This window comes from Barbus barbus (assembly GCF_936440315.1).
Source record: "Barbus barbus genome assembly, chromosome: 33".
Classification (NCBI taxonomy): domain Eukaryota; kingdom Metazoa; phylum Chordata; class Actinopteri; order Cypriniformes; family Cyprinidae; genus Barbus; species Barbus barbus.
In genome coordinates, this window is record NC_136761.1 from 10784436 (window position 1) to 10811775 (window position 27340).

General features: G+C 36.6%; 1 protein-coding gene across 1 annotated transcript; it reads right to left on the bottom strand.

Moving 5' to 3' along the window:
- On the bottom strand, positions 1-25991 carry loxl3a (lysyl oxidase-like 3a). Its single transcript, XM_079390159.1, has 14 exons — positions 25684-25991; positions 24529-24860; positions 24212-24375; positions 19675-19892; positions 11954-12146; positions 11645-11825; positions 11379-11533; positions 10743-10913; positions 7901-8060; positions 7537-7780; positions 4340-4455; positions 1449-1585; positions 808-919; positions 1-626 (listed from the first exon to the last, which is right to left on the bottom strand). The coding sequence occupies exons 2-14, from the start codon at positions 24821-24823 to the stop codon at positions 553-555; spliced, it is 2220 nt and encodes a 739-aa protein (XP_079246285.1). The 5' UTR covers positions 24824-24860; positions 25684-25991; the 3' UTR covers positions 1-552.
- Between the last annotated feature and the right edge of the window lie 1349 nt (positions 25992-27340).

The window sequence follows — 27340 nt, forward strand, 5'->3', positions numbered from 1 at the left end:
GTAACACCAAGAAGGTTTTTAAAGGTGCAGATTTGTATATTTTACAAACATGATTATAGGACATTCCAGAAATATACAAATACATAGCACACACAACTCCTGCATGGGCATACACATAAATGCATGATGAAGTGCAAGAAGCCATCAGCAATCACAGTCTGTAAACGTATATAAAGCATCTTTTATAATTCCCTGATGCATGTTGAAAATTCATTAAAGGAGACTGGTGTTTCACGTGAACATCTGCATCGAGCTGTTCAGCATTTGTACGAGAGGAAGTGTATAGCCACTGTCTTCCTCTAAACCAACCACTTACATTTGCATGGACAAAAGCCCAGGCCACAATCACAGCTCTGTTCTGTCTCCGAGGCCCTTGGCTACATGATGATTTCTGATGACCTAATCTAAACGTAAACTCAGCATGACAACATCTGATTGGACCACAGTAGCAATGGATTCAAAAGAGAATAAATAGTAATGTTAAGTGATTAAAGTTTCTCTTTGTCCAGAGCCATGGTTATTGCAGTTCCCTGGGTTCATTCGCAAAAAATGTTAAGAGATCTTGTTGTTGAGCTGCCCGGGATAATGTTCAAACTCTTTCTCAGCCTCCTCGCTGAATGAATCACCTGGAAGCACAAATAATACAAATTAAGATGAAATTGGCCACCAACAAGAAAACTGAAGGTAAGAGTTCATTTAGTGCTCATCTAAAATATCTGATTAAGCAAGCATGTCATTTCATTCCCATCAAATGTTTAATAGAATCAGGCAGGTCTGAAGGACCCAGAGAACAACAGCCCATCTCACCAAGATGACATTTATGCAACCAGACACGGTTGCCATCGTATTTGCAGTTGCACCGCATAGCGTTGTTGGTGAAGTCGCTCTCAGCTACCTCAAAGTTGGGGTTTATTATGACCTGAGAAAGAAGAAAAAGATAAGACTGATACTGGAAAACCTGGTTGCAGAATTGTACTCAAACTTGATCTAGCTAACAGAGCATAATCAGCAAAGCATGTGGACAAAAGTGGTCTTTTTATTAGTAAATCTTAATCTGGGGGGGTATTTCCCAGTAAAACCTCTACCCTCCCTCTGTGTACTTAAGGTTAATTGCATCATTAATCAAACCAAATCCTATGCCTCTAACCCTTACATTCCTGGACATGATGGTGAGCTCTGTGATGCATCTCCACCACTAGAGAGCAGAACTGCAACAGCCCTTTGACAACTATTTGACTTGCTGAAAAGCCCAAACAATGGGGTCCTACGGGACCAAAGTCTGCTCATGTAACAGTCTTTCCCCTTAGTGTGCTATCTATCTATCTATCTATCTATCTATCTATCTATCTATCTATCTATCTATCTATCTATCTATCTATCAGAAATACATTTCTACCAAAGTACCAAGGTGGTTACTCTTTCTGTAAGGTAGCACCACAACTGAATACCTGTAGAATGTAGTTTCCTGGTTTAACATCCGTAATGTCAATCCACTGGCAGTCAATATCATGTCTGTACACGTCCCAGCAGCCCACTGTGATGCCCTGCTCACCAAAGTTGGCACACTCATAGTGTTTCGAATCACCTGCAACAAGGTAAGCAATACTTCAATGGAGACGCAAGCCACTATTCTTGCTCAAGAACACCTTCAACTAATCAAAGGTGTTGTTCACAAGGAACGTGTTTTTGCCATGGTTTTTGTATTCCACCATGCTTCTTTTCCATTGTTTTTCTATTTAAAGCGTTAGATGGACATCTTTGACCGTTACTCTCTCGCCTTGCGTCCTTTGAAGCATCTCGTGGCTGACAATTGACCATATGCACGGAGCGCCATTTAAAACTTCCGGATAAAGATAAGCCAGCTCTTAATCTTCCGGTGAAGCTCATTTGATATGTGATATATATAGGTGGAGACTCTCACAGAAATATATCCTGCCTCATTCTTATCATAAACTGAGAAATTTTATATGCAGAGTCTGGTAATCCCAGGAAAGTACCCACGTAAGTATAACTGAACATTTAAATGCTGACAAATAAACACTTTCATAACTGTTTAGGCAGTTAGGCTAATCTCTTAAAGGACATTGTAATGGTATTCTCGATAATCAATATTGCACCTTCATAGCACATTTTTAAAATCGTATAAAATTTTAAAGCATTTATTATTTCTCAACTCTGTGCAGTAAAATTCCCATTATTAAAGATTCACTTTTCATTCATGAAGACGACATGAAGAAATGTGCTAAAAACGTATATTGGCAAAAATTAGACTTTTAAGATGAAAATCAAATTACCGTTATAACCAGGAGATAGCAGTAGGCTATAGGATCAATCATTGGCTGCAGCTTCCATTTCAATTTAGTTGAATTTAATAAATATTTTAACAAATTTAGAACTTTGTCGCAATGAAGTATAAAGTATAGCAAGTGCAGGAAGTCGCCTATAATGCTGAATTATTTAAATACCTATATAGTCCGATACAAATTAAATAAATTGGTATAACATAATGCATTCAATATTTTGAAATGCTTAGATTTAATTTAATAACTAGGCTACATTGTTTAAGTTTTATCAAACACAGACCCAGATTTGTTAGTCTGAATTTAGTCTGAATCACTTAATGCACAGCTTTATTTTGACATCGGCTCGTCAGATGATTCATTCCGATTGCGTTGCCACTGTCAATGACTCACGGCATGATTTAACGGATTCCCTCGCGTAAATTTAACATTCGCATTTTGTCATTCCTGAAACGGAATAAGTGGACGTTTGGTCATCTTAGACAAACAAAACTTTTCTCCTTGTGAATGGATTATGTAGAGAAACCGAGCAATGGGCGCTCCTCTTATGGCACAGTACACTTGACCGGAAATGACTGAGCTGGCTTATCTACAACCAGGAAGTAACCGTGCATAAGGTTAATTGCTTTTAAAAAAGCGTTAAAAAAGGTTATACTGCAGCTCAGCTTTGAAAGGCCTAGAGACCTCAAGCATCTTTTTTTTAATAACAGTCAGCGCAGTGGAATTAAAAACCTAATATCGACACTTTTATATTTAGCTTTTTAAATAGTGTTATGAAAACGTGGCACTTTCGAGTGCAATGACCGAAATAGAAAATCCATGGAACCCATTTCCACCACTGAATAAAAACAAAAAAAAACTAAAGATAATTGCGACTTCTCACAATTCTTACATTTTTTCCTCGCAATTGTGAGTTTACATCTCACAATTCTGAATTTTTTCTCAGAATTGCGTTATATAAACTCGCACTTGCAAGAAAAAAACTCAGATTTGCCAGATTTAAACTGGCAACTGCGACAAATAAATGGAGGCCCGTTTCTGCCACTGAATAAAAAATAAACTCGTAATTATGAATTTGTTTCTCAGATTGCGCGCTTAAATCTTGCAATCCTGAGAAAAAAAAATCAGAATTACAATTTTATTTTTTATTTAAATTTATAACTCGCAATTTCGAGTTTATATCATGCAATTCTGAGAAAAAAGTCAGGATTGCAAGAAAAACATTTGCAATTACATTTTTTTATTATTATTCAGTAGCAGAAACAGGCTTCCATAAAAAATAAGTGTTGTAGAAAGCAGAAACATGCTGTTTGAATGGTCTAGTTTAGTCAAAGGATGAACTAAACTGTTTTTAGATAATTGATGACCAACTAAATCAGCTTAGATCAGCTAAGCCCTGCAAACTACCTTTGGTTGGTTTAATGTCTTTCATATTTATTTATTCAAATTAAAAGTACTGTATAACATACAAGATGTATAAAGGTGACAGAGAAGGTTTACAGTAATGGCCATTGTAATGTGACATTATTATAACTGATAAATAAATACTGTCAACGTTAACGCATGCGATTAATCTAAAACTTGTAACGCATTAATATTTTTTAATGCAAATTAATCGTTTGATAAGGTTTGACCCCAATTCTTGCCATCATCGCAGCGCGGAAGGTCTATCATTGCCTGCCTTCCCAATGTGCATATAGGCTATCCATCCTAAATTCTGTGATATTAGTCATTTTCAATACTATTTAGGGCAGATAGGGTGGATAGTATGTACATTGGGACACAGGGATTGTGTGATAATGAGGTACTGGGCTAGACGAAAGTGAAGCGAACGCGGAGAGAGAGAGTATCTGAGAGAGAGAGAGAGAGAGAGAGATGTATACTCATAAGGGTACAGCGAACCAGTTTAAAGCCAGGATTAGGCCATAGTTAGGGCATTTAAGTAGTTTTTATAAACGTACCTTAGAAAGGGTTGGTTGGTTAGATTGGTTTTCATTTTACAGACATGTCCGGCATATGACATTTGACCTCTGTCTTACCTTCATGGCACTCTGTGTCCTCTAGGCAGAAGCTGGCTTTATGTCCATCTGCCACTTTGGTCCCATTTAGAGACAGTAGGTCATAATAGGTGAAGATATCCATACTATGATAGTGCCTGGAGATTATAAACACAGTCTGCTGAAATCTAACCATCCGAAAACCATAAGATATAGTTGAAATATGACTGGCTGTACAGAACAGAATTTTTAAATCAGTATCAGCTTACCAATATGTATGAATACAATAACTGACTTTAAGCTATCCTAGATACATTAAACTAGAAATCTGCCATTTTCATAGACAAAAAGATTTAAATGGCCTCGGAGAGCAGATTCAGTGCTGGGCCTGTAGGAGGGAACTGAAGCCATAGAGAAAACACTAGCTTCTCAGACACTGGCCTCTGTCCCAAACCCAGAAATGTGTGTCCTGTTAGCCTGAGCACATAACAGGTTTCCTCATCATCATTGTGTCAGGCAAATGCATTGGGAAACCTAATGTCTGCTAGGAAGCTTGCAGTGTAAACACAGACCATCACAAAGAGTTAATGGAGACTATTCAGAGCTACATTTATTCAACGCAAAAAGCATGGTGAGGAGAGTATGAAATTCACTATGTAAAAATATATTGGAAAAATAATTTGCTACACCAATGAATGCAGACTTCAAAGTGGTCTATAACAGTGAGCCACAATTTTAAGGGCATAGTTAACACAAAAATTATATTTCTGTTACTATTTACTCACCATCATGTCGTTTTAAATCTCTATGCTTTTCATTTTTCTGTGGATCTCAAAAGTAGAAATTTTGAAGAAGTATATCTTGGGCAGTTCAAATCGAACTCAAGAACCAGTCAGTGAACAAATAATTTGAGTTGGTCCTTGAACTGGTTCATATGCCTTAAAAATCTGTTAAATTCACTTTAGCTGGTAAGTTTAATATGTTTGAAAGGATTTATTTTAAAATATCTAGTTTCTGTTCCACAGAATCATGAGTGAATGATGACAGTTTTCATTTTTAGGTGTACTAACACACTGCTGGTTTTGCCATGAAAATAATTAAGGGTGTTAGTATGACTAATGTAAATCTAGCATTTTAATTATTGTTATGGTAATTTATTTTCCATCAGTTTTTTCACTTGAACTGTCGTGTGGTTGGACAACATCAATAAAACAAACAAAAGTAAATGTAACAGCAAGCAGCAATTACAAGGTAATTTTGAATCCTGTTCCAAATGTTGGAAAGGCATATGGGAGGCCATTAATAATTACTTATCATCATATTCTACAGCTATATGGAGCAAGCATGATATTAGGCCAAAAACCATGTTTTTGAGTATGTTTTACAAACTTTGACCAGTAGGTGGTGCATCCACCACCAAAGAAAAATATAATTATTCAATATGCAGTATGTGGAAATTGTAACTTGTTTGTCACCAGGCTTTTTGGTCCCCAATGATTCTCAGTAAGAGTAAACATTTTATAAGCTGCCATAGAATACCGAATTATAGAAAGCAGAATTATAATTTTTACAGATGCAAGAAGAAATTGTAACCGTGCAGACAGAAATATGAACATTTAAGCGCTTAGCCATGCTTCGCCTCTGTGTAGTTGAATGTTAGAACCATGACAAAACGAAACCACTGTTAGACGGATATAACAAGCCCTGGATCATGTCGGCACACATGTGTTCATTTAAAGCAGAGACCGCTAGCATGAACTTTCATTCACCCTGTAGGTTGTCCAGGGTCTTGAAAGCTTCTGCTCTGGTTTGTAGAAAGAAATTCATATTAGTTTATGACCTTTTGAAATCAGATGTTCAGCCGACATGACCACGAGTGCTCAGCGTTAGTAAAGCCATATGGGTCCTTGGGGCTGCAGCTGGATCAGAACGGAGCAAAAGGAGATACAGCAAGGCTGCCAGACTCTCAAAAGAAAAACACAGTTGATAGATCCCTGTTCAAAACAAGCAAACTGTTTCAAGTGCTCTCTGTGAACAACATTAGCATAAGTGCACATGAATCTATTTATGCATATTTCAGTCTGAGTTCAAGTCTTGATGCTGTCATGTTTAGGCCTGAAACATACTCTTTGCAAATACACAAATGCAGACATGAATGCTTGGCCAGTGCATTGAAACATATTTAAAGGGATAGTTCACCCAAAACAGAAAATTCTGTCATTGATTACTCACTTTCATGTCGTTCCAAACCTGTAAGACCTTTGTTCATCTTTGGAACACAAATTAAGATATTTTTTATGAAATGCGATAGCTTTCTAACCCTGCAAAGACAGCAATGCAACTGACACGTTCAAGACCCTGAAAGGTAGTAAGGACATTGTTAAAATAGTCCATGTGACATCAGTGGTTCAACCTTAATTTCATGAAGATACGAGAATACTTTTTGTGTTCAACTAAACAAAAATAACTTTATTCAACTATTTCTTCTCTTCCATGTTCACTACAGTAGCACGACGCATGCGTGTGCATTCCTCTCTTAGCAAACAAGCCGCAACACATCCGGGTCCTACATCAGAACGTCGGCTCCTGCATCAACAACATCACACACATGCGTTGTGATACTCCCGTGAACGCGCAGCGGAGACTGACACGGAAGAGAAGAATGGTTATTTTTGTTTTCTTTGTATGCAAAAAGTATCCTTAGAACTTCATAAAATCATGGTTGAACCACTGATGTCACATGGACTATTTTAACAATTTCCTTACTACCTTTCTGGGCCTTGAACGTGGTAGTTATATTGCTGTCTATGGAATGTCAGAAAGCTCTCAGATTTAATCAAAAACATCATTTGTGTTTCGAAGATGAACAAAGGTTTTATAGGTTTGAAACAACATGAGAGTGAGTAATCAATGACAGAATTTTCCTTTTTGGGTGAATTATCCCTTTAAGTACATACTTAACATGCATTCTTGCATTGCTGGGCAGTAACAAATCTCAGTACTGGAATGAATTTCAAATGAGGCATTAACTAAGTTTAATTAACTTGTTTATAATTTGTTTATAGCCTAAATTTAGCTTTTACTTCTGGTGACTGAATTTAACCTCATGTTAAGTGAGCGTTTGCATACTTAGTGTGTGTTCTTGGGTGTTAAACACATGCACTACATGCAAGACTGGGCACATAAATGGCCGGTCAAGTATACAAGATCTGAAAATGAGTCACAGCTCCAGCGTTTACCTATGGCATTCGTGCCACACCCAGGAGTGGCGGCTGAGTCGTGGCCGGAAGTCAGCCTTGCCAATGTTGTGTATCTCAGAGGAGAAGCGCAGCAGGCGGCGGTGGCCGTACGGCCAGTTGGCTTGAGCAGCTGATTTGGCCAGGCAGTTCTCCTCTGCTGCGCAGTACAGCAAGTGCAGGGGTCGGTCCTCAATGTAAACCGTCTGCTCCACCAGTGGAGCATTCAGCACAAGGTCCGAAGCCGCTAGGGATTGTGGGAGAAAGGGACCAATATTACACCCAAATATGATGGAATAACATTAGCTATTGCTTTACCCCTTCTCTTGATAACACACTTTTGTTTACAGACTTGCATATGACTTACTGTCTGAGCAAATGACGCCACCGGAGAACTGCGCTCCTGCTCTTTTGCAGCTGACGACAGAATGATGCTGACAGTCGGTCAGAGTCATCTCATCTCCTTTACACTTCACTCCACTCAGAACCATCTCCGTCACATTACTGCTGTCCCAGTACCATGTTTCCTTTATACAGGGGAGAGCTCATCAGTAGATGAATGAATGTAGTAAATTACTGAACACTAAAATGTTTAAAATTACATTCATGAAGTAGAGAAAATATACACTGTTTGACAGCTAATAATAAAAAATAAAAATAAAAAATATATTTTTTTAATATATATTAAAGTATACAGGACACACCTCAATGTTTTACTAACCTTATCTGGACTTTTTTAACTTCTACTGCCAATTTGTCTGTTAAGTAGGAAAATAATTCCACAAAAATGTAGCCTCTAGCTGATTTTTTTTTTTTTCACCGTTCAAAAGTTTGTGGTTTGTAAGATTTCTTTTGTGTTTTTGAAAAAAAAAGTCTCATGTTAAGCAAGGCTGTATTTATTTAATAAAAAATACAGTAAAAACGGTAATATTTTGAAACACTATTACATTATAAATATATAATATTATAAATGTTTTCAGTGTTATTATTTTTTAAAATACAATTTATTCCTGTGATGCAAATGATTTTCAGCATCATTACTCCAGTCTTCAGAGTTACATGATTCTTCAGTAAGCTGATTTGCTGCTCAAGATACATTTCTAATTATTATCAACATTGAAAACAGTTGTGCTGCTTAATATTTTTGTGAAAACAAAATATTCAAGGATTCTTCAATACAGCATTTATTTGAAATAGAAATCTTTTGTGACATTAAAATAGTTTTTACTGCCACCTTTGATCAATTTAATGCACCTTTTCTAAATAAATGTATTTTTTAAAAATCGTATTGACCACAAACATTTGAATCGCAGTACATTAATAATTCACATTTTAGGCTAACATGGGATTTCACAACCGATCAATCTGCAGTGCTTGATTAGCCAGTCCCATAGCGCCTTTCTTACTCACAGTGATAGCATGCAGGCAGTATCTGAGGCCTAACTGTCTGCACGCCACCATGGCTTCTCTTGTGGTCCAATTGTCACTGCATACAGTTCCCCACTTGGACTTGACCTGAACCTCCACGCGCCCCTCGTGATCCGTCCTGCCCCCCACTATACGGATCTGCAGACAGACCCCCACTGCAAGGGCTTAGCATGCAAAGTAGGCTAAATGCAGTGCTAACCAGGTATGAGCCAGCTATGCTAATGCTTCAATTACAAAGTTCTCATACTATCTAGTAGTCATTTTAGTAGATTATTGTGATCATTCTAGAGGCTAAAGAGTATTTTATTTGTAGGTGAATGTACTACAGGGATAAGAGGTGTTAGCATTATTTGAAAATGTATTGAAAATTTGTGTTTTCATGGCATGTCATTAATCCGCAAGTCGGCCATATTGGCAGCACTGAACTCCAGAAAAAACATCTGGAGTGCTATAGACTGTCAGAAGTTAAAACAAATGAAGGAGAAGAGTGCAAAACCTGAGGAAAGAAGGCATTTGTGGCTGACCGCAAAACTGAATATTCGTTTTTGTTCTTATTTCATTTCAGGTAGTAGAAAATTGTTTCAACAAAAAAATACTGAAGAACAGAAATAATTGCTTGCAGTGTATTTTAGCTGTGGCAAACCTGAGCACAGAACTGGGTAGTAACTGATTACATGTACTCTGGATTACGAAATCAGATTCCAAACATTAAGTACCTGTAATTAGATGAAATTACATTTTAAAATACTCAGACTAGACGAATCAGACAGTTACAACAGTTACAGTAATCAAACAGTTACTTTTTTATTGTTTACATGATTACATATTGTTCACACAATAGCAATAAACTAGCAGTAAACAAATAAAATATTAAATTTTTTAGCAAGTGAAAGTTTTTAAGAAGTTTGATTTTGGTTGATGTTATTTTCAAATTCCTTAATTTAATTTAAAATTTTTATGATTTAATTAATTATTAGCTTTTCGAACCCCTTGCAGTTCCTTCACGAACCCCAGTTGGGAAACCCTGATAATATAATGTCTAATGCACTTCATGTTGCAAACATAATATATTGTCTTACTCTTTTTTATATATCAATATGGTACCATATTTTACATTTGGAATCAGTAACGGACTACAATTTATAAGTAATCTAACCAGCTTTGCTTGTGCATGAAAGCATGAAGAAAAACCTTGTCACTGCTAACAGCCACACAACAGATGTGTAAACAATAACTTAATTACACGACACAAAATAGTATTCATGGATAAGCCTACCTTCCTTTATTACTTTCAAAAAGTAACCTTTTCTGTTCAGATGCAAAGCTCATTCAACAATCTTGTGAATTCAAAGTCTGCACAGAATTTGCGCCCACAGAAAGTTCAGCAGATTTGTTCCAGATTTTCCCACATAATCAACACAGAAAATGTGGAAAGCATGCAGATTCTGTCTGGGTCTACTTATTACTAATACACTGCAGGTTAAAAACTGTTCCAAAACATGCTTTCACCACTTGATCTGTTGGAACTGCCTAAAAACATCATTTTCAGATTTTGAAAACCCTTGCAACAAATTGTCTGTCTAGCTATCTCTTTATGGTGACACATTTCAACCTTCTGATTGCTCTGTCGCTATTACTCTGACTTTTGTAAATACAGATTTTCATATTGTGCTTGAGGTGCGGTTTCTGTGCAACCCCCCAAAATTCATGCTATATTCACCAGAACTCTTTATCTACCATATGTGTGTGCATATGTTTATGTTGTACAGCGGTTATCTTACTCTCAGACCACTGCTGGCATGTCCCAACCCCAGTTGTCTGCAAACTACCATGGCCTCCCGAGACGTCCATCCGTCCCCGCAGACCAAACCCCAGTCCCTCACCCCACTGCCTGTAGAGAGCAGTAGCTCAACCCTCCCTTCCAACCGCGTTCGACCCCCTGTCAGGCGGATCTGTGATGGGTTACAGAGCAAGCATTAGAAAGAATTAAAAGACTTAAGGACCTTGACTTTGATCATTTAACCTGAGAAGGAGTACTGATCTAGGGCTGTGAAAACTTGATTTTACCATCCATTGCATCACCTATTTGAATAAAAGCATGCTCCTTTTAAGCGACTTTACAGATTTTTGGTGGTGCAATGCTGTAGTTTGGAACAGCCTTGAATAGCATTGTTAGTTTTCATAGATGAGCTAGGAAAAACGTTTGAACAATGCACAAAAATGCATTACGTTAGTTGCAAATGAAGGCACTTTGATGAGAGCCTTAAAGGTTTTCTGTGTGTGGACTCGTACATCAGAGACAATTCTGGTTAAATATATTAATTGTTAAATGTTGAATAAAAGCCGATTTGAGGCAGTTTTTTTTCTCCAAACACATTATAGTTTACTTTAGCAGTGGAATCATGTATGTGTCTGACCGATTTCTCAAAGCCCATGTAGGGAATGTTGCAGATGACTGAGGCATCCTCCATGTGTCTGCAGTCTTCAGCAGTGATGCTCTTATGAGGACAGTCCCACAGGCTCTTCTCATCACCACGACACTGAACTTCATTCATGTAAATGGGACCCATACCTATGGACAACAGATCATAACAGTTTTTGAATGGGGAGCATATTTGTATGGATCATGGATAAACTATGATCGGCTGAACTCCTACTATCTATTAGTTATATGGAAGCCCACCTTGACCCATTCGTGCTCCGGTCAGAGCCTCTTTAGCAGTGCCGAAGCCCAGCTCTCTACACACCACACTGGCGGACTGCAGGTTCCAGTGGTCATCACACACCGTACCCCACTCACTCCCGTTTAGGACCTCCACACGACCCTCACCTGTCTTTGCCCCGCCCTTCAGACGCACCTGAGACTGGAGAATGAGAAGAAGCATGGTCACTGGAAGCCATAATGCAGGTGTTCTTTGTTATACTGTTGTTATTACCTTCATAAATCTTAATAATTAAAAATTAGTTATTAAAATGAGTTTTATCTGATCACCATTGGATTCAGCTTGATTCTGCGAGCTCTGCCCTGTGTGAACAGCGGCCCGGGCACACAGCTCACTACAGCAGCTCCTCCATCGGGACAGGAGGCGCTAGAGTTTGCCTTGCTGAACTCCATAGAGCATGCTGAAAGATGGGCCTCATTTCCTGTGCAGGCCACTGAGTGGATCCTATACACAGTCTGGAGACTGAACAGAAACACAATTGATCAAATGAACAAAAACATAGGCTGTATCCCAAAACAGTAGGAAGAAATCCTGCTGAAAGAATAATGACAATGACAGCAATTTATGTACCACATTCAGTGTAATACACCAGAAGATGTCTTTGAAAACTGAACGTTGCAGTGCTCAGAAAAGAAACCCGAACAGACAGCATGACAGATTTCTTACATTCTATCAGCTTGCTGAGAAATAGTAACTGGTCCAGCGTGAGCAAATAGGGCATGCTGACGTGGCTTTTCCACTGAAGGCCTTGTTTAATTAACCCTTAGAACAAAAGTTGGGAATAATTATAATATTTCAGTGTTTTTGAAAGATGTCTCTTATGCTCAAGAAGGATGCATTTATTTCAAAAATCACTAAATGAAAATAAAGTAGATTCAAATACAGTAAAAACAGAAATATTATTATAATTTATAATAACTATTTTCTGTTTGAATATAGTTTAAATGTATTTTATTAATGTGATGCAAAGCTGACTTTTCAGCATTACTGCTCCAGTCTTCAGTGTCACATGATCCTTTAGAAATCATTTTAATATGCTTATTTGCTGCTCAAGAAACATTTCTTATTATTATTCTTATTCTTATTATAAGTGTTCAAATCAGTTGTGCTGCCTAATATTTTTGTGAAAACTGAGATACGTGTTCAAAAAAAAAAAAAAATTATTTAGTGCATACATACACATACATACAAAGTTCTGTCATGAAACTCTACAGCACAGGAGGATAGGTCTAACTCAGTCTGACATTAATTATATCATTACTCACATGGCGCAGCTGATTGGTTTCTTTTGCATCAGCAGCCAAAGAGCATGTTTCTCAACATTCAAATACTCAGCTAGTGTTTGCTGTAGCAGACAACCCTCCACCTTCCCCGGCTCCACCTGTCTAGATTTGCTATTGGGTGATTAATGTATGTTACATATAGGGGTTATTTTATATATGTTATATGTGCAGCAGCAGTTTTTCTTACATGCTCACAGGAGCATGTCTGTGGATGTATTAGCAGTAGTAAGTCTTGGTACTTGCTCTGCAGCAGCAGCAGCGTAGCAGATGTATTACGCCAAAAAGGTTAATTTTCTTGTAAAAGATAATATCTTATTTCTTTCTATGATCTGAAGAAATATGACCCAGACATGTTCTTGACAGCTTTCCAATGATTCACCCACAGCATGTCTAGCTCACACTGCAGTATTTGCTTTATGAAAGGCTAGACTTTTACATTGATTTATGACATGTACTAGACTCTCACGCAGGCAAAGACATGACCATAAGAAATCTGGTGTGGAGTAATATTACTGTAGTAAGTGCCGGTATGAGGTTGAGTCACTAAGGTTTTAACACACTCCTGAGAGAGAGGATACTTTCCGTTCACGTGTGTGTGTGTGTGTGTGTGTGTGTGTGTTACATATTCATTCCAGCGCAAAGCAATCTGTCAAATTAAATGATCGAATAAAAAATCAAATAAAATATTGGAGAATAAGATCTATATACATTGGCCCCAAAAAGTATTTACACACTTACAAATGTCTGAATATCATTGCATAACATAATATAAAACCAAGTAAGCAAACAAATAATTTCACTGCAAAATTTCACTTTTTCAAACTGAATTTCTCATCTGAGAAGTGTAAGATATCCACAGTCTTCTGAATGTGTAGAGTGAGCTATTTCTGAAGTGTATCTAGCCAAGCACTTATGGCACAAACCTGATATGAATGTCATAATTACAAAGATGAAGAGAAGTACAGTATTTTACACATTTCCTTTCAGTAAATTGTCTGAGCCCACAATCATTTAAAAGCAATGGAAAAGATGAATGGCATCTTTTTCATCCACTGAAGATTACTTGTGTTTAGTCAGCTGGTAGACTTTAATATTAAGCAACATTAAGTGTAAATAAAATGGCCTTCTGTCAAGAGAGGATTTTTCATCAGTCAGAATGAAAAACAGCCAGCGGGAGTGTGTTTTTGGAGCTTAACTACAGCACTGCTGAGGACTTGAGCTCATTCAGTTTAATACACACGCAGAGAGCTCATTGGTTGAAATCATAGCTATTCTCTCAAACAATCAGGATGCACACGTGAATTCTCAGATGCTTGCTTGTTTTTCTGTCCCTTCACACACTGCTTACATTTCACCATCTGCTGTGAATCGGAGTAAGTGTCTCAGAGTTCAGATGTGGATGATTGTTCCAATGTAGATAGAGGAGAGAAGCCAGACAAGCAAAGCAATGCAATTACAACCTTATTATGGAATCATCAAAAACTTGCCGCCACAAGCTGGGGCGTTGTGGGTGGTTGCCAGAGCATTGCCTCTAGGTGTTCAGAGTGGTATTAAGCATGTTTCTATGCAGTTGCTTTGGCGTTGCTAAGTGTTTGGTCTTTTTGTTTAAAGAAATTAAACAATTAAATGGATTTAGGAATAAAGAAAAGACAAACAATAAAACATCTTTTTTGTAATCTGCTTGAACTATTTGCAAAAAATATTAAATATTTTAAGCATATAAGTAAGTGTGAATTTGGGAATAATGTGCATGTCGAAAACGCAAAATGATCCTTGATTTTTCACATTCAGTTATGAATTACATGAAACGTAAATGATGCATCCTATATTTTCAATTCAAAATGGAAAAATCTGTCAAAAAAGTCGAGCTGTTTGGTCATTTAAATTTCTATTGTAAAACAGTTGTCAACTATTAAATAATTTACGTATTACCTAACACTTTTCACAGTTAAAAACTGTCATTTTCAGAATTTATTTTTTCAATTGTGCTTATGCTATCTTTGTTTATATTAAATATCACTTACTTCATATTTAGTTTTATAATGCAGTGGTCCAAGTAGTTTTAGATAAACATAAATATGTATTTTAACAGTTAAAGCCACTTTGTGATCAAAACAGCCTTTTAAAAGCATCATGATCTGTTTGGAAGCCCTACATTTTGTTTACAACTTTTTGGCATCCTAATAACAAACAGCAGGAATTTGGCCATTTATAATCATATATAATATAATGGTTACAGCCTAGTTTGCAGTAAAAATGGTGCAGGATCAGATCAAATTAACATAACATTTGGTACATACCACTATATTATGATATTAAATCAGAATCAATCAGAGAGACAAAAACAAACACCGCAGCTCAGTATGAAATTCCCATCAGGGCCTCACTAATCCATATGGTACATTCTTCACTGGCACAGTGATAAAACTTCCACATCCCTCACACAGTTAAAAACACGTTGGCCAGCAGCCCAGTGGCCATATGGGATTGATTTCACTTTTTTCAGGGCTTTGTAAACATTCGTCATTACTTCATGTGACAATGCACAGAAACTGCTGTACAGACGGCCAGCAGAACAACATCACCTATATGACCCCACGAAACACTGGGGTCTGCAATAATGGATCATTCTCTGACACTTAATATATCCATCCAGATTTGTATGTGTGTGCTCACATATGCTGCCAGGTTTCATAACTACATATTCTGACTTGCATAAGCAGATTCTTACAAAAGTCTTTTTGGCTATAAGTGTATGATAATCTATAATGATTAATTGGCTGAGGTTCATGAAACAGAGACATTTTTCATCATTTTAAGAGTGCCTGAACACATGCAGTAACTATACATCTTCTTAATGGTGTATATGAGCTCTTCATTTCAATTATTTGAAGAAAAACTATCTATAAGCCTTTGCAGTAAAAAAGACAAAAATGCATTTGAAAAGATCTTTTGAATCTCTGGATGCTCTGGTTAAAATGCAAACACTAAAAATAGGTTTCAAATAACATATACATAAAAAATGCACAATAACGTCCCCTAAGAATCCAAAATAGTCTAGATTACACAGACAAATGATAATTTAGAGGAAGCCAGTCAGCCGCAAATTAGACAGTCATCTTCAAGGAATTCCAAACAGACCAGGATGTTTTTAAAAGGCTGTTTTGATCACAAAGTGGCTTCAACTGCAAAATACAATATTCATTTTGGTTTAAAGTTATAAAATACCTGAAACTGCCCCATAAACCACTGCATTATATAACAAAATATCAAGCCAAGTGGTATGTAACATAAAGAAAGATACCATAAGCACCCTTTTTGAATAAAACATTTCACAAAAGAGACGCCTATAAGTGATAAGGTTTTCCGTTCAAAAGTAATGTGCCAATTTGTGGTTGTCAAACATTAGTGGATCTCCTGTTCATTAATGTAATGAACAAAACCTGCAATTACTCTGCGAGGACATCTATGTGAGCTTGAGGATAAATTATATCATACATCCAATAAAAATCACCAGGTGAATTTGGTACTCTGGGTCTAGCCACCTATTTTTTTATATGCATTTTTTATTATTGGCATCAATGGTTCCATGAAGAACCTTAAACGGCTATAGAACTTTTCCATTGCTCAAAAGTTTGCACATAAAGTTGAAAACAGTTATTTAGATTATTAAAATGTTCTTCACACCTAAGAAAGTAAAGGTTCTTTTAAAGACTGCTCCATGAAAGGTTCTTTGGAGAACCAAAAATGGTTCTTCTACATTGTAAAAAAAAATCATAATTTTCATTTAAAATTAAGGTGATAATTAAAAATAGTGTGCATATTTTATTTTTAAAAAATGTGGTTCAGTGTTGTATTGCAAATATTGAGAAAATTTCACTAATAAAACCAAGAGATATGTTTTCCTAATTTTTAAGGAAACTTGAGCATGAAGCTTGAATTAAGGAACTGATTAAGCTGAAAAATTAAGGAAAGAATGCTACCTATTTATTTTAAGATAATTAGCTCAATTGTGCAGTTTTATTTTGGCGATGATTGTAAGTTCCCAGCATGCTTTGCATATGGCTGGATATGGAGGGTAAATATTGAAATTAACTGCTATTTTATGTGTTTTTGAGTGAAGGGAAGCATCTGTTAATGTTTAATGTTCAGTTATGTTTGACATTTGAAAGAGTTTCTGTTGAAGTTTCTGTCGATACCATTGTGCAGACGAGAGCTTATGGCTAGCTTGTGGATACAGTACCGCCGCTCTCTATACTCATAGTAGGGCCCAAACTCCCAGGGGGGGCACCATCCCAGATGCTCAAAAAAAAATAAAAAACCGTGACGCTGCATTCGCGCATCCGCAACCGCTCGCACCTCATGTTTTGCGGCTGAATGCAAATGATCATAATTGATGGACAACTATGCCCGTGAAAAGACATCAGCAGTCCGGCGCCAAGAAAAAATATGAAAACGAAGCCCGTGCGTCACTTTCAGGTAGGCTACATTAATAAAATCATAATCCTTTGAAACTTTTTTGGGTGTTGAGGTTAATAATGTGTGTCGGCAGCCATATCTCCCTGCAGCCCAAGACTGGTTGCCCACTGAAGCTAAGCAGGGTTGAGCCTGGTCAGTACCTGGATGTGAGACCTCCTGGGAAAACTAGGTTGCTGTTGGAAGAGGTGTTATTGATGCCAGCAGGGGGTGCTCACCCTGTGGTCTGTGTGGGTCCTAATACCCCAGTATAGTGACGGGGACACTATACTGTAAAAAGCACCGTCCTTTGGATGAGACGTTAAACCGAGGTCCTGACTCTCTGTGGTCATTAAAAATCCCATGGCACTTCTGGTAAAGAGTAGGGGTGTAACCCCGGTGTCCTGGCCAAATTCCCACCACTGGCCCTTGTCAGTCATGGCCTCCTAATAATCCCCATCCACTGAATTGGCTCTATCTCTCTCTCCTCTCCACCTGTAGCTGGTGTGTGGTGAGCGCACTGGCGCCGTGGTCCTGTGGCTGCCGTCGCATCATCCAAGTGGATGCTGCACACTGGTGGTGGTTTGAGGAGAGACCCCCCCGACATGATTGTAAAGCACTTTGGGTGTACAGCAATACACAATAAAGCGCTATATAAATGCATCATTCATTCATTCATTCATTCATTCATTTTAATGTCAGTAATAATTTCACAACCACCAACGCATCTAATATTCTCTCCGAGTTTCATGTTCACTTATAAAAAGCCATGGTTTTAACATGAATAAAACCAAAAATAAAAATAAATCATGGTTGTTGTATCCATGGTAACCACAAATTAACCTTGGTTTTGTTACTTCAAATAATAATATACAAAGAAGTATTAAGACAATATATTTTTGTGGTTATAAAAACAAACCTAAGCCAACAACAGTCTTTAAACACTGCTGAAAAACAAACAAAAAAACAATAGAACCATCACAGAAAATTCTAATTTCAAACCATCAACTTTTAGGGGCAGTCATGGCCTAATGGTGTATGCCCACTGCTCCGGGTGTATGTTCACTGCTGTGTGTACACTTGGATGGGTTAAATGCAGAGCACAAATTCCGAGTATGGGTCACCATACTTGGCCACACACCACTTCCCTTTCCCTTTAATCATTAAAACCATTAAAAAACAATGGATCTCTTCTGGTCATATTCCATTAGGATTTATTGGTTTTAAAAAGCCACCAATAGAAGGTGACCAGTAGAGACCAACAGGGTCCATTATGTTTCCATTAAAACCAGTACAAGTCCCATTATAACAAGTAAAACCATTACAAATCTTGGGATGGTTTTACTTGTTACTTGTGATGTTTTTTCTTTCAACATTACATGTTATAAATGCCTGTAAAGGGCGCCAAAGGCCTGGTAATTGCTATTGTTACTTACAGGATGAACATATCCTTGTTTAATAGGCTATTGACCAAACATTTAATTCAAATATCTACTTAATCTTTAATTTTTGGCCACCTTTTTGCTATAGATGACACAGCTTCTATAATTTCTTCAACAAAATACATGTGGACATCACAACACCTACAAAAATTAACCATGGTTTTATCGTAGTAAAACTACTTAATTTTATTTTGCGTGATTTCTGAATGCTTGAGACTTTAAAATCAATCAGACAACTGTATTCATAAAATAATAGCCAGGTAACTGTCTAGAGCTACAATTGCAATTTATAAATAATAAAATTTAATTACAATTTATTTATTCATTTACTTTTATATTTTATTAAAGTTCTATTTTGACCCTTATAGTAGTTTTTTGTTTGTTTGTTTGTTTGTTTTTTTACTTTAATATTTGAGGGAGGGGGGGCACAACAATACAACTTAAAATAAATGAGCACATTTCACTAACAATATTAAATTGTGTCATAGATTTAAAAATGTAGGAATGATTTATTCAGGTAGATTCGATTAAATAAATCAAGCCTTAAAAACTACTCAAAAATATTATGTGTAATATTGTTACCATACATTTTATGGTAACAATATTACAATAGTACATAGCACATAACATTTTTACAGTGTATGGCATCACTGTGAAAAACAACAATAACATAACAGTGCTTTCAAATATGTTTTCAAATATCACTAAAGACTACTTTTGTACTAATCCAATAGAGTTACAAACATTTGATAAAGAGTTTTTTTGGATAAGCTTACAATCTGACCTTTGAATTCTTTAAACGTCCTTTACCTGCTTGGCTTCTTCCCCATAGTTCTCTGCGAAGGGAATCCCAACATGCCACACACCACACGAGAGTTTTTGGTGGTCCAGCCAGTGTTGCAGATATGACCCCATCCTTCCTTAAACTTCACCTCTATCACTCCCTCCGTCACAGGCATACGGCCGGCCTGGGCACCAGAGAGGGGACGCAGACGAATCTTCTCCATTCGGTTTTCATCAACCTGCATCTAAAACATATGCAGAACAGGTAAATTGGATGTAGGGCATATACAGGCTTTGAGCTTACAGTTTTTCATGTATGTGCATGGTTGTGGTGAAGAAGTCTTCCAGTATGTTTTTCAGATGGTTATAATATGCCTTGGATATGTTTAACTAGTCAGCTACAATCTCCTATTCCATGAGTTTTTCATGAACGAGTCTGTCTCTTTGGCTCATACACGACACAAGTCATCTCACATGAGGGTTTTGGATCTTTAACGGCCAAACCACACCGTAACTGTGCAATGGCTAGAACACAAACTCTCTCCACCATTTACACAAGCACTTCGAAATGTCTGGCCAGAACAGTCCACAATGTCTGCTGAGCACCTTGCCATGAGACCATCAACTGAAATCTGATTTTGGAACCCAAGTTGTAACCTGAGGCTGAACTGCAAGGCAAAGAAGTAGCAAACCACATCTATACCAGTCAGCCTTCTCATGCAATGCATTGTGAGTTTAATAGAGTTTCCAGAAAGCTTGCTGGAAAAGCTCTTGATTTTTCTATTATTTTTGGACCTTTGACCTCTCAGATGATTTTGTCAGAGAGAAGTTATGGTGAAGACATTTATAATGTCTGAAAGATTTCTATTTCAAACAAATACTGTTCTTCTGAACTTTATATTATCCAGAAATCCTGAAAAAATGTGTCACACTTTCCACACAAATATTAAGCATCAAAAAAGATTTATTGAGCACCAAATCAGCATATTAGAATGATTTTTGAAGGATCATGTGACACTGAAGACTGGAGCAATGATGCTGATTTTTAGAGGGAATATGCTAATGATTTTTCTTAAAGTTAGTCAAACACAACTTTTAAATATAGTACAAACATGAATCATACCTCAAATCATGCAGCCTTTTTATGGAGAGGTGTGTTAGTACTTCTATAAGCTATTAAACATGATTTTTGACTCACATATGATAAAATGAGTTCTATACGTATACATAAGTCATATCTAGAGAAAAGAATATCAGTAAACAACAAAAAACCTTAACTGCATACTAATATGCTAAATAAAAAACAGGTTGTGAGTTTTGCATGCACAAGCACCACTCACCATTTAATATTTCAGAAAATGTAGTCATTTTTGCTGTCAAACTAAAATGCCAAGTTAAAATCCATTTTATAAACTTCTGCACATGTGAATACTCATCATACAAACGTTCAGGCAATTGAAACAATGCCAAAGACTGAATGTCATATAGTGAGTCTGGTGCTCAGATATTTCTTTTGTTTATTTGTCTGCAATGTTTTGGCTGTGTGTGTGTGTGTGTGTGTGTGTGTGTGTGTGTGTGTGTGTGTGTGTGTGTGTGTGTGTGTGTGTGTGTGTGTGTGTGTGTGTGTGGTTATGTCACAAGTCTACACCAGGAGTTAGGTAACTGACATCCAAAAGCAGCAGAAAACAAAACAAAATGACATTCAGTTTCAAACGAAATTGCATTTCTTTTAATCAAATAGAGTGCAAGTTATAATTAAGTTGGGAAGGTCTTTGGAAAGAACATTCTTCTTGTCAGTGTGTTTTGAAAAACATTTGTAAATTTGGATGTGAAATCAGTCATTTGCACCATTCCAGAAAACTCTGACACATCTGTAGTGTAACACAAACTGCAGAGTTTGCCAGAGGTTTGTCTGACACCAACTCATGTTCTCTGTGTTCCTTCTGCCTTCCGGACCAGAACACAGAGAAACTTGGCATGTAAACTGAGCAACGGCCCTTCCATCTCTTCACTTCTCTTCTGCTGTTCAGTCTCTAATTCTCCAAGCTCTCATATCTCTACATCTGTCTCTCTTTCTCTGGTGTGGTTCCAGCACACAAGCAGATCATCAGAGACTAATTTACAACAGAGCAAAGACTTTCAGTCAAAGCAGAGTGACATTTGCTGTGGACTTTCATTCTTTGTAAATGAAAGAGAAAAGGGGCAGTCAAATGGAGAGAGAGAAGATGAAAAATTAAGTAGGATAACACAGCTCAAGAGATAAAAGGAGTGCATAAACAGAAAGTAAATGCATTTTAAACAAGGTGTCATACAATTCTGGGTTGTGCAAGGTGGTTGCTTATTTATCCAGGACACAAAAACTCTTGCTTTGAAAAGTAACAGCCCACCTCTCCTGAAGATATTTAAAACAAAAACACATTTGAAATGTAACCCCCCACCCCCCCCCCCCCCCACCCCCCAAAAAAACATAATGGACAGCAAATCAAGTATGTTGAATCTATAAGCATCACTCCAAAACACCATCTCAATAAGCATTTTCATATTTATCAAAAGAGGAACAATTGTTTTGAGAAAAACCACAGGCTAACACAACATCATCAATAAAAAACAGTAAAAATGTGCTTTTGATTCTAAATGACTTGCATGTAGACTGAGAGAGCTTTGTTATTTGATATGCACTTCTCAATCAGCTTTACGGCACTGCACATACAGGACACTCTGTTAACCCTCTGGTATTGTTCATTTGGGGATCACAAGTGTGTTGTTCGTGGTCAAAACTGACCGAACACCTGAAATGTAACTTTTTCATTTTCAGTTAAATTGATGTAACACTTTTTTCTTTTGTATTTTGAGAGAATTTCATGGTACTCAATATGTATGCAATAATTATGATCAGTATTTTCCCATTGAAAATAATAATAGAAATACATTTCTATGATTTTGATATTACTTTTCAATTATGGCAGTATTTCGTGTTAAAATCGATCTATATAAAAGGCTTATAAACTCTCTAGTGGTTTTTAGGCATAAAGATATTTTTATTAAGTTGTGGATCTGGATATATATTTAGGTTTATGTTTAGATTTTTTTTGTTTGAAATTTTGGTTCGAAAAGTTTTTGCATTAACCCTTGTGCACCCTTATGGATATTTTTTGTCCATTTTAGTTTAGTTTTTTTGATAATATTGCCTGTGTTAATGCTAACTTCATAAGTTTTGGCTCAGGTGTGTATTTTTATTGGAATTTTAATATTCCACCCTCATTTCCTTTAATAAATCTATTTTACACTAGGTACAAAAAAGTGAAACACTCAGCACCGTTTGGACAAAAATGTCCCCATTGAAACCCATTAAAACTGCTATTTTTAATAGCAGTGCCGTTTAACTGTAAAATTGTGCAATTTTTGTTAATAGGCTTTCATTCTGTTGGCAAGGCTTCAAAATTATTATTTTTTTTTAAAAATTTTACCAGATAGTGCCATTTTTTCAGGTTTGGTCTATAAAGGGTCTATAAAACAAATACTCGCTTTATTCCTGTTTTCTGCTTCTGCATGTTATAGAGCCAATTTGATAAATAATTTTGTTACACATCACATCAAAATTCAACAAAAAATGTAACAAAAAATGAACAGGAATGCTTTATCAGAGATTAATCAATCTGATGTCAGCCTCTTATTTGAGTCTTCTGGCTCAATTTTGCCATACAGCCACACCAGTTCATTTGTGTGTATAATAGTGTGTTGTGTGTGTGCGTCTGTGAATGTGTGTGTGTCTGTTTTGTACTCTTGATGTTTTAGTGTGTAACCCCTTCCTTGGTGTCTGTGTTTTGACTGCATTTTTAGCCGAATTATTGATTTTATTTCATTCATTTGCAGAAACATGCTTTGTGTTACAGTCAAACTAATTCATATATGTGTGTCTGTGGGGGTGGCCGGAGTGTGTCTATTTTGCACTCTTGATATTGTGAATGATTTGTAGATTGTACACACAAAACATTCCCTGTATTTTCGTATTTTTGCGTATTTCCTATTCATTTCCAATGGCGGTCATTTTTGACCGCGAACAACACAAGTGTGACTATTTTTTTTAACGGCCATTTAGCTTTTTCAAATCAAGTCCACAATTTTTAATTTTTTTTTTGTGGTCACATAGCGACTGCCATAAAAGTCACCAAGTTTCATACCATTCTGATAAAGTAGCGATTTTTTTATTTTCCAGTCTAAAATGTTGCAAGACCTTGCAAACTATTTTTTTAAATCAAGACTAAAAGAGTCGTCAGGGGATAATGGTTGTGATGTCATTTATAGCCTACATTTAGCTTTTTACTTCTGGCAATTGAATTTAGGCTTCAAAATTAATAAAAGTTGTGTTCTTTCGTGAAGATTTTTATGATAAACAAATCATGAACTTTTTTTGGTCACATAACCTTATTTTTTGCAATAGTCCAAAAGTCAATGGAAAACTCCTATTGGGTTTTTACTGAGGGACCCAGGGCGATGCTAAATATTATTTTTTCTCTGTTTGCCAGAATCAGTGGAATTGCATTGGATGAAAGTGATCATTTACCTCAATGATGTTGGAATCTGCAAATCCTGGAAGTCTCTCATCTTTACAAACCACCCCTGCGTCCTCCTGGTGTGTACAGTCACTGTTCCCCCAGCCACGGGACACACATTTCTCTATGCTATTTTCCGATCCTCCACACATGACATTATCCAGCCAGATTTTACCTGCAGATTTTTGACCAGCCAGGTTAGCTCACAACAACTTTTCTACCTTTTTCTGAGAGTGTATAAAGAAAGATGACTTTCAGATGTAAAAAATACCTAAGCTGCACTAAAATGAAAATCACCTTTTGCTAATAAGATTAATTTTTAACTCACCAGTACCCGGTCCATACTTGGCACTATGTGACCAGCTTAGTGCCTCCACAAACCCTAGATGGCGACAGAGAACATGAGCATTGGCCAAGGTGAAATCGTCATCACAAATAGTGCCCCACTCTCCGTTGTAAAACACTTCCACTCTTCCTTCGTTGTGCTTGCGAGGGTATCCGGCCAGGCGAAACTTTATTTTTCCATCCTGAGAGGGTGAGGTGGTCTGGCCAAGACAGGAGGGCAGCCAGAAGCCCCATAGCACCATGGCAATCACCATATCCCACAATCCTCCTCTTAGCATTGCTTGAAAGTGTGAGAGATGAAGAGAGCAAGAAAAACTGAAAGAGAGAGTGTGCATTCATTTGCAAGGTTTTAAAATGTGCATTTTATTACAATAAAATGAAGCAAATCTCACTTTAATCTTCAATGTTTCCTGTTTCCATGAAACAGGAGAGGGCGGTAATAATATCAAACAATGTTTATATTAGGAAATGTAGAAATTAAATTCAAAATATTATCATCAGTGTCAAAATATATCAGATTGAGAAGTGACATCTTCAAATATCACTCATTGTTTATATTTGTATGCATTTTGATACAGAAGTTATGTTTTCGTATTCTTAGAAACTTAAAATGTGCAATAGTTAATTCTGTATTTCCAAAGGAATGACAAAATATATCAGGGCAAGGAATGAAATGAAATCGCTAAATTTTACTCATACTATCATGTTTACATGTATTTTATGTAATTTTCATAAACTTAGAAACTTAAAATGTGCACAAGAATGACAGAATTTAGAGCACATATTTCAGTTATGCGATTTAAACAAATTCCTGACCACAAGTTGGATCTAACACTGTAGCTACTAAAGCAAATCCTTCTTCAGATCTTTGAATATCATCTTAACTGAGTCATGTTTAAGATGACAACACTCAATTAACAAGTGAATTATAACCAGAAGTCCACAATAAAGTGAAGTTTAATGTTTACTATATCCCATATAGGAATATTGCATGCAACTATTGTAGTACTCTTTTTAAATAAAAAGAAAATGTTAATTTGAAATTAAAATTTTAGAATAATTGCATTTTTATATTTTAAAATAAATGTATTTAAACAAAAAAATTATCTAATTTCTATAGTGTCCATGCTCTACTTACGTGAATGCAGGAGACAGAAAGTTGCACAGATTTTCTAATAAGTCAATTGGTTGTGGGGTCAGTTGAGATCTGATCACAGTTTGATCAGTCAGTGGAAGCCCAGAACATCAAGAGAAATCACAGGACCCTGTTGCTGTATGCAAACAAAGAGAGAGAAAAAGAGCTGGTGGGATGCAGGGGTTGAGCTGGGACTGCCGTGTAACTGCCCAGTTCACAGGTTTATGAGGAGGCAGGTCTTATGTAGAGGTCTCTCTCAGAGTCACTGAATGGAAATGTCACGTCATGTCCTCTCCATTTCTGGCAGATCTGTTTTTGCATAATCTGGAAAAGACGCTCTGAAGATGCACGTGTGCAAGGAGTAGGAGGGATGATCCAGCATTTCTCCACTCTCTCCTTTTAATTTTCTGTTTTCTATTTCACATGCATTCATATCATTCTTGCATAACTTTTAAGCAATTTAAAGGTCACCAGTTTTAGACAGCATCTTCTAGGTTTGAAATTAAACATCTCACCTGTGTAGTAATTCTCACCTCCATCTCAAGGCATCTGACAGCTCCATCTCTTGGTCAATAGCGCATAGTACATTGAAGTTAATGCTCTAAAGAGCAAACATGGTTTGATATCATGATATTAATATTAAAAAGAGACATTAAGTCAGGACAAAATTAATATTTTATATTAAGTATTTATACAGGAGACCATGGTTGTTTGTTTACTACTGGTTTCAACAGTCAATGACTTCCAAACTGTATAATTGATTGAAAAAGTTTCAACTCAAGCCAATCTTTCGAATCAATTAGCTAGAGAGGTTTGTAAAAACGTTTCAGCCAGTCACAGTATGCTCCAATATTACCTAATATATATCTTCTCGAATCAGTTTTGAATCATTCTCGCGACAAAACGAGAAACGTTTCAAAACAAACAAACAAATCGCGGAATAAAGTGGAATTTACCTTCAATCTGACCAAACTTGCCAATACTTTGCACGGCTATCAGCGATAAAGAAGATTAAATTCAACCCCTGCATGTGAAGCTTGTGAACGACTGAGGTAACATAAACACTGTCATAAAGACTGTCAGTACTCTAAAATACCAGTTATATTAGAGTACCTTGATATTACCTTGACTTGGACACACACACAGCACAAGAGTATATAGCATTTCTACGAATTATATTGACTGTTTTTAATATTTCATAAAAACAGAAAATATCTAATGTACCAACATTGCTACGAATAACTTGTTCTGACATTTAAATTCGTCTACAAACAAAAGAAAATACAGTAGCCTACTTTTACATAGTAAAAATGTGTGTGTGTGTGTGTGTGTGTATGTGGTTTATGAGGACACAAATTTGTATAATGACATGGGTATGACAGAGATATTACAATATGAAGGTGGTTTATGAGGACACTGCCTATGTCCCCGTAATTCAAAAGGCTTAAAAAACATACTAAATTGTGTTTTTTTGAAAATCTAAAAATGCACAAAGTCTCCTGTGAGGGCTAAGTTTAGGTGTAGGGTTGGTGTAGGGCAATAGCACACACAGTTTGTTCAGTATAAAAACCATTACGCCTATGGAGAGTCCCCATAAACCACAAAAACCAACATGTGTGTGTGTGTGTGTGTGTGTGTGTGTGTGTGTATAGTACTGAAT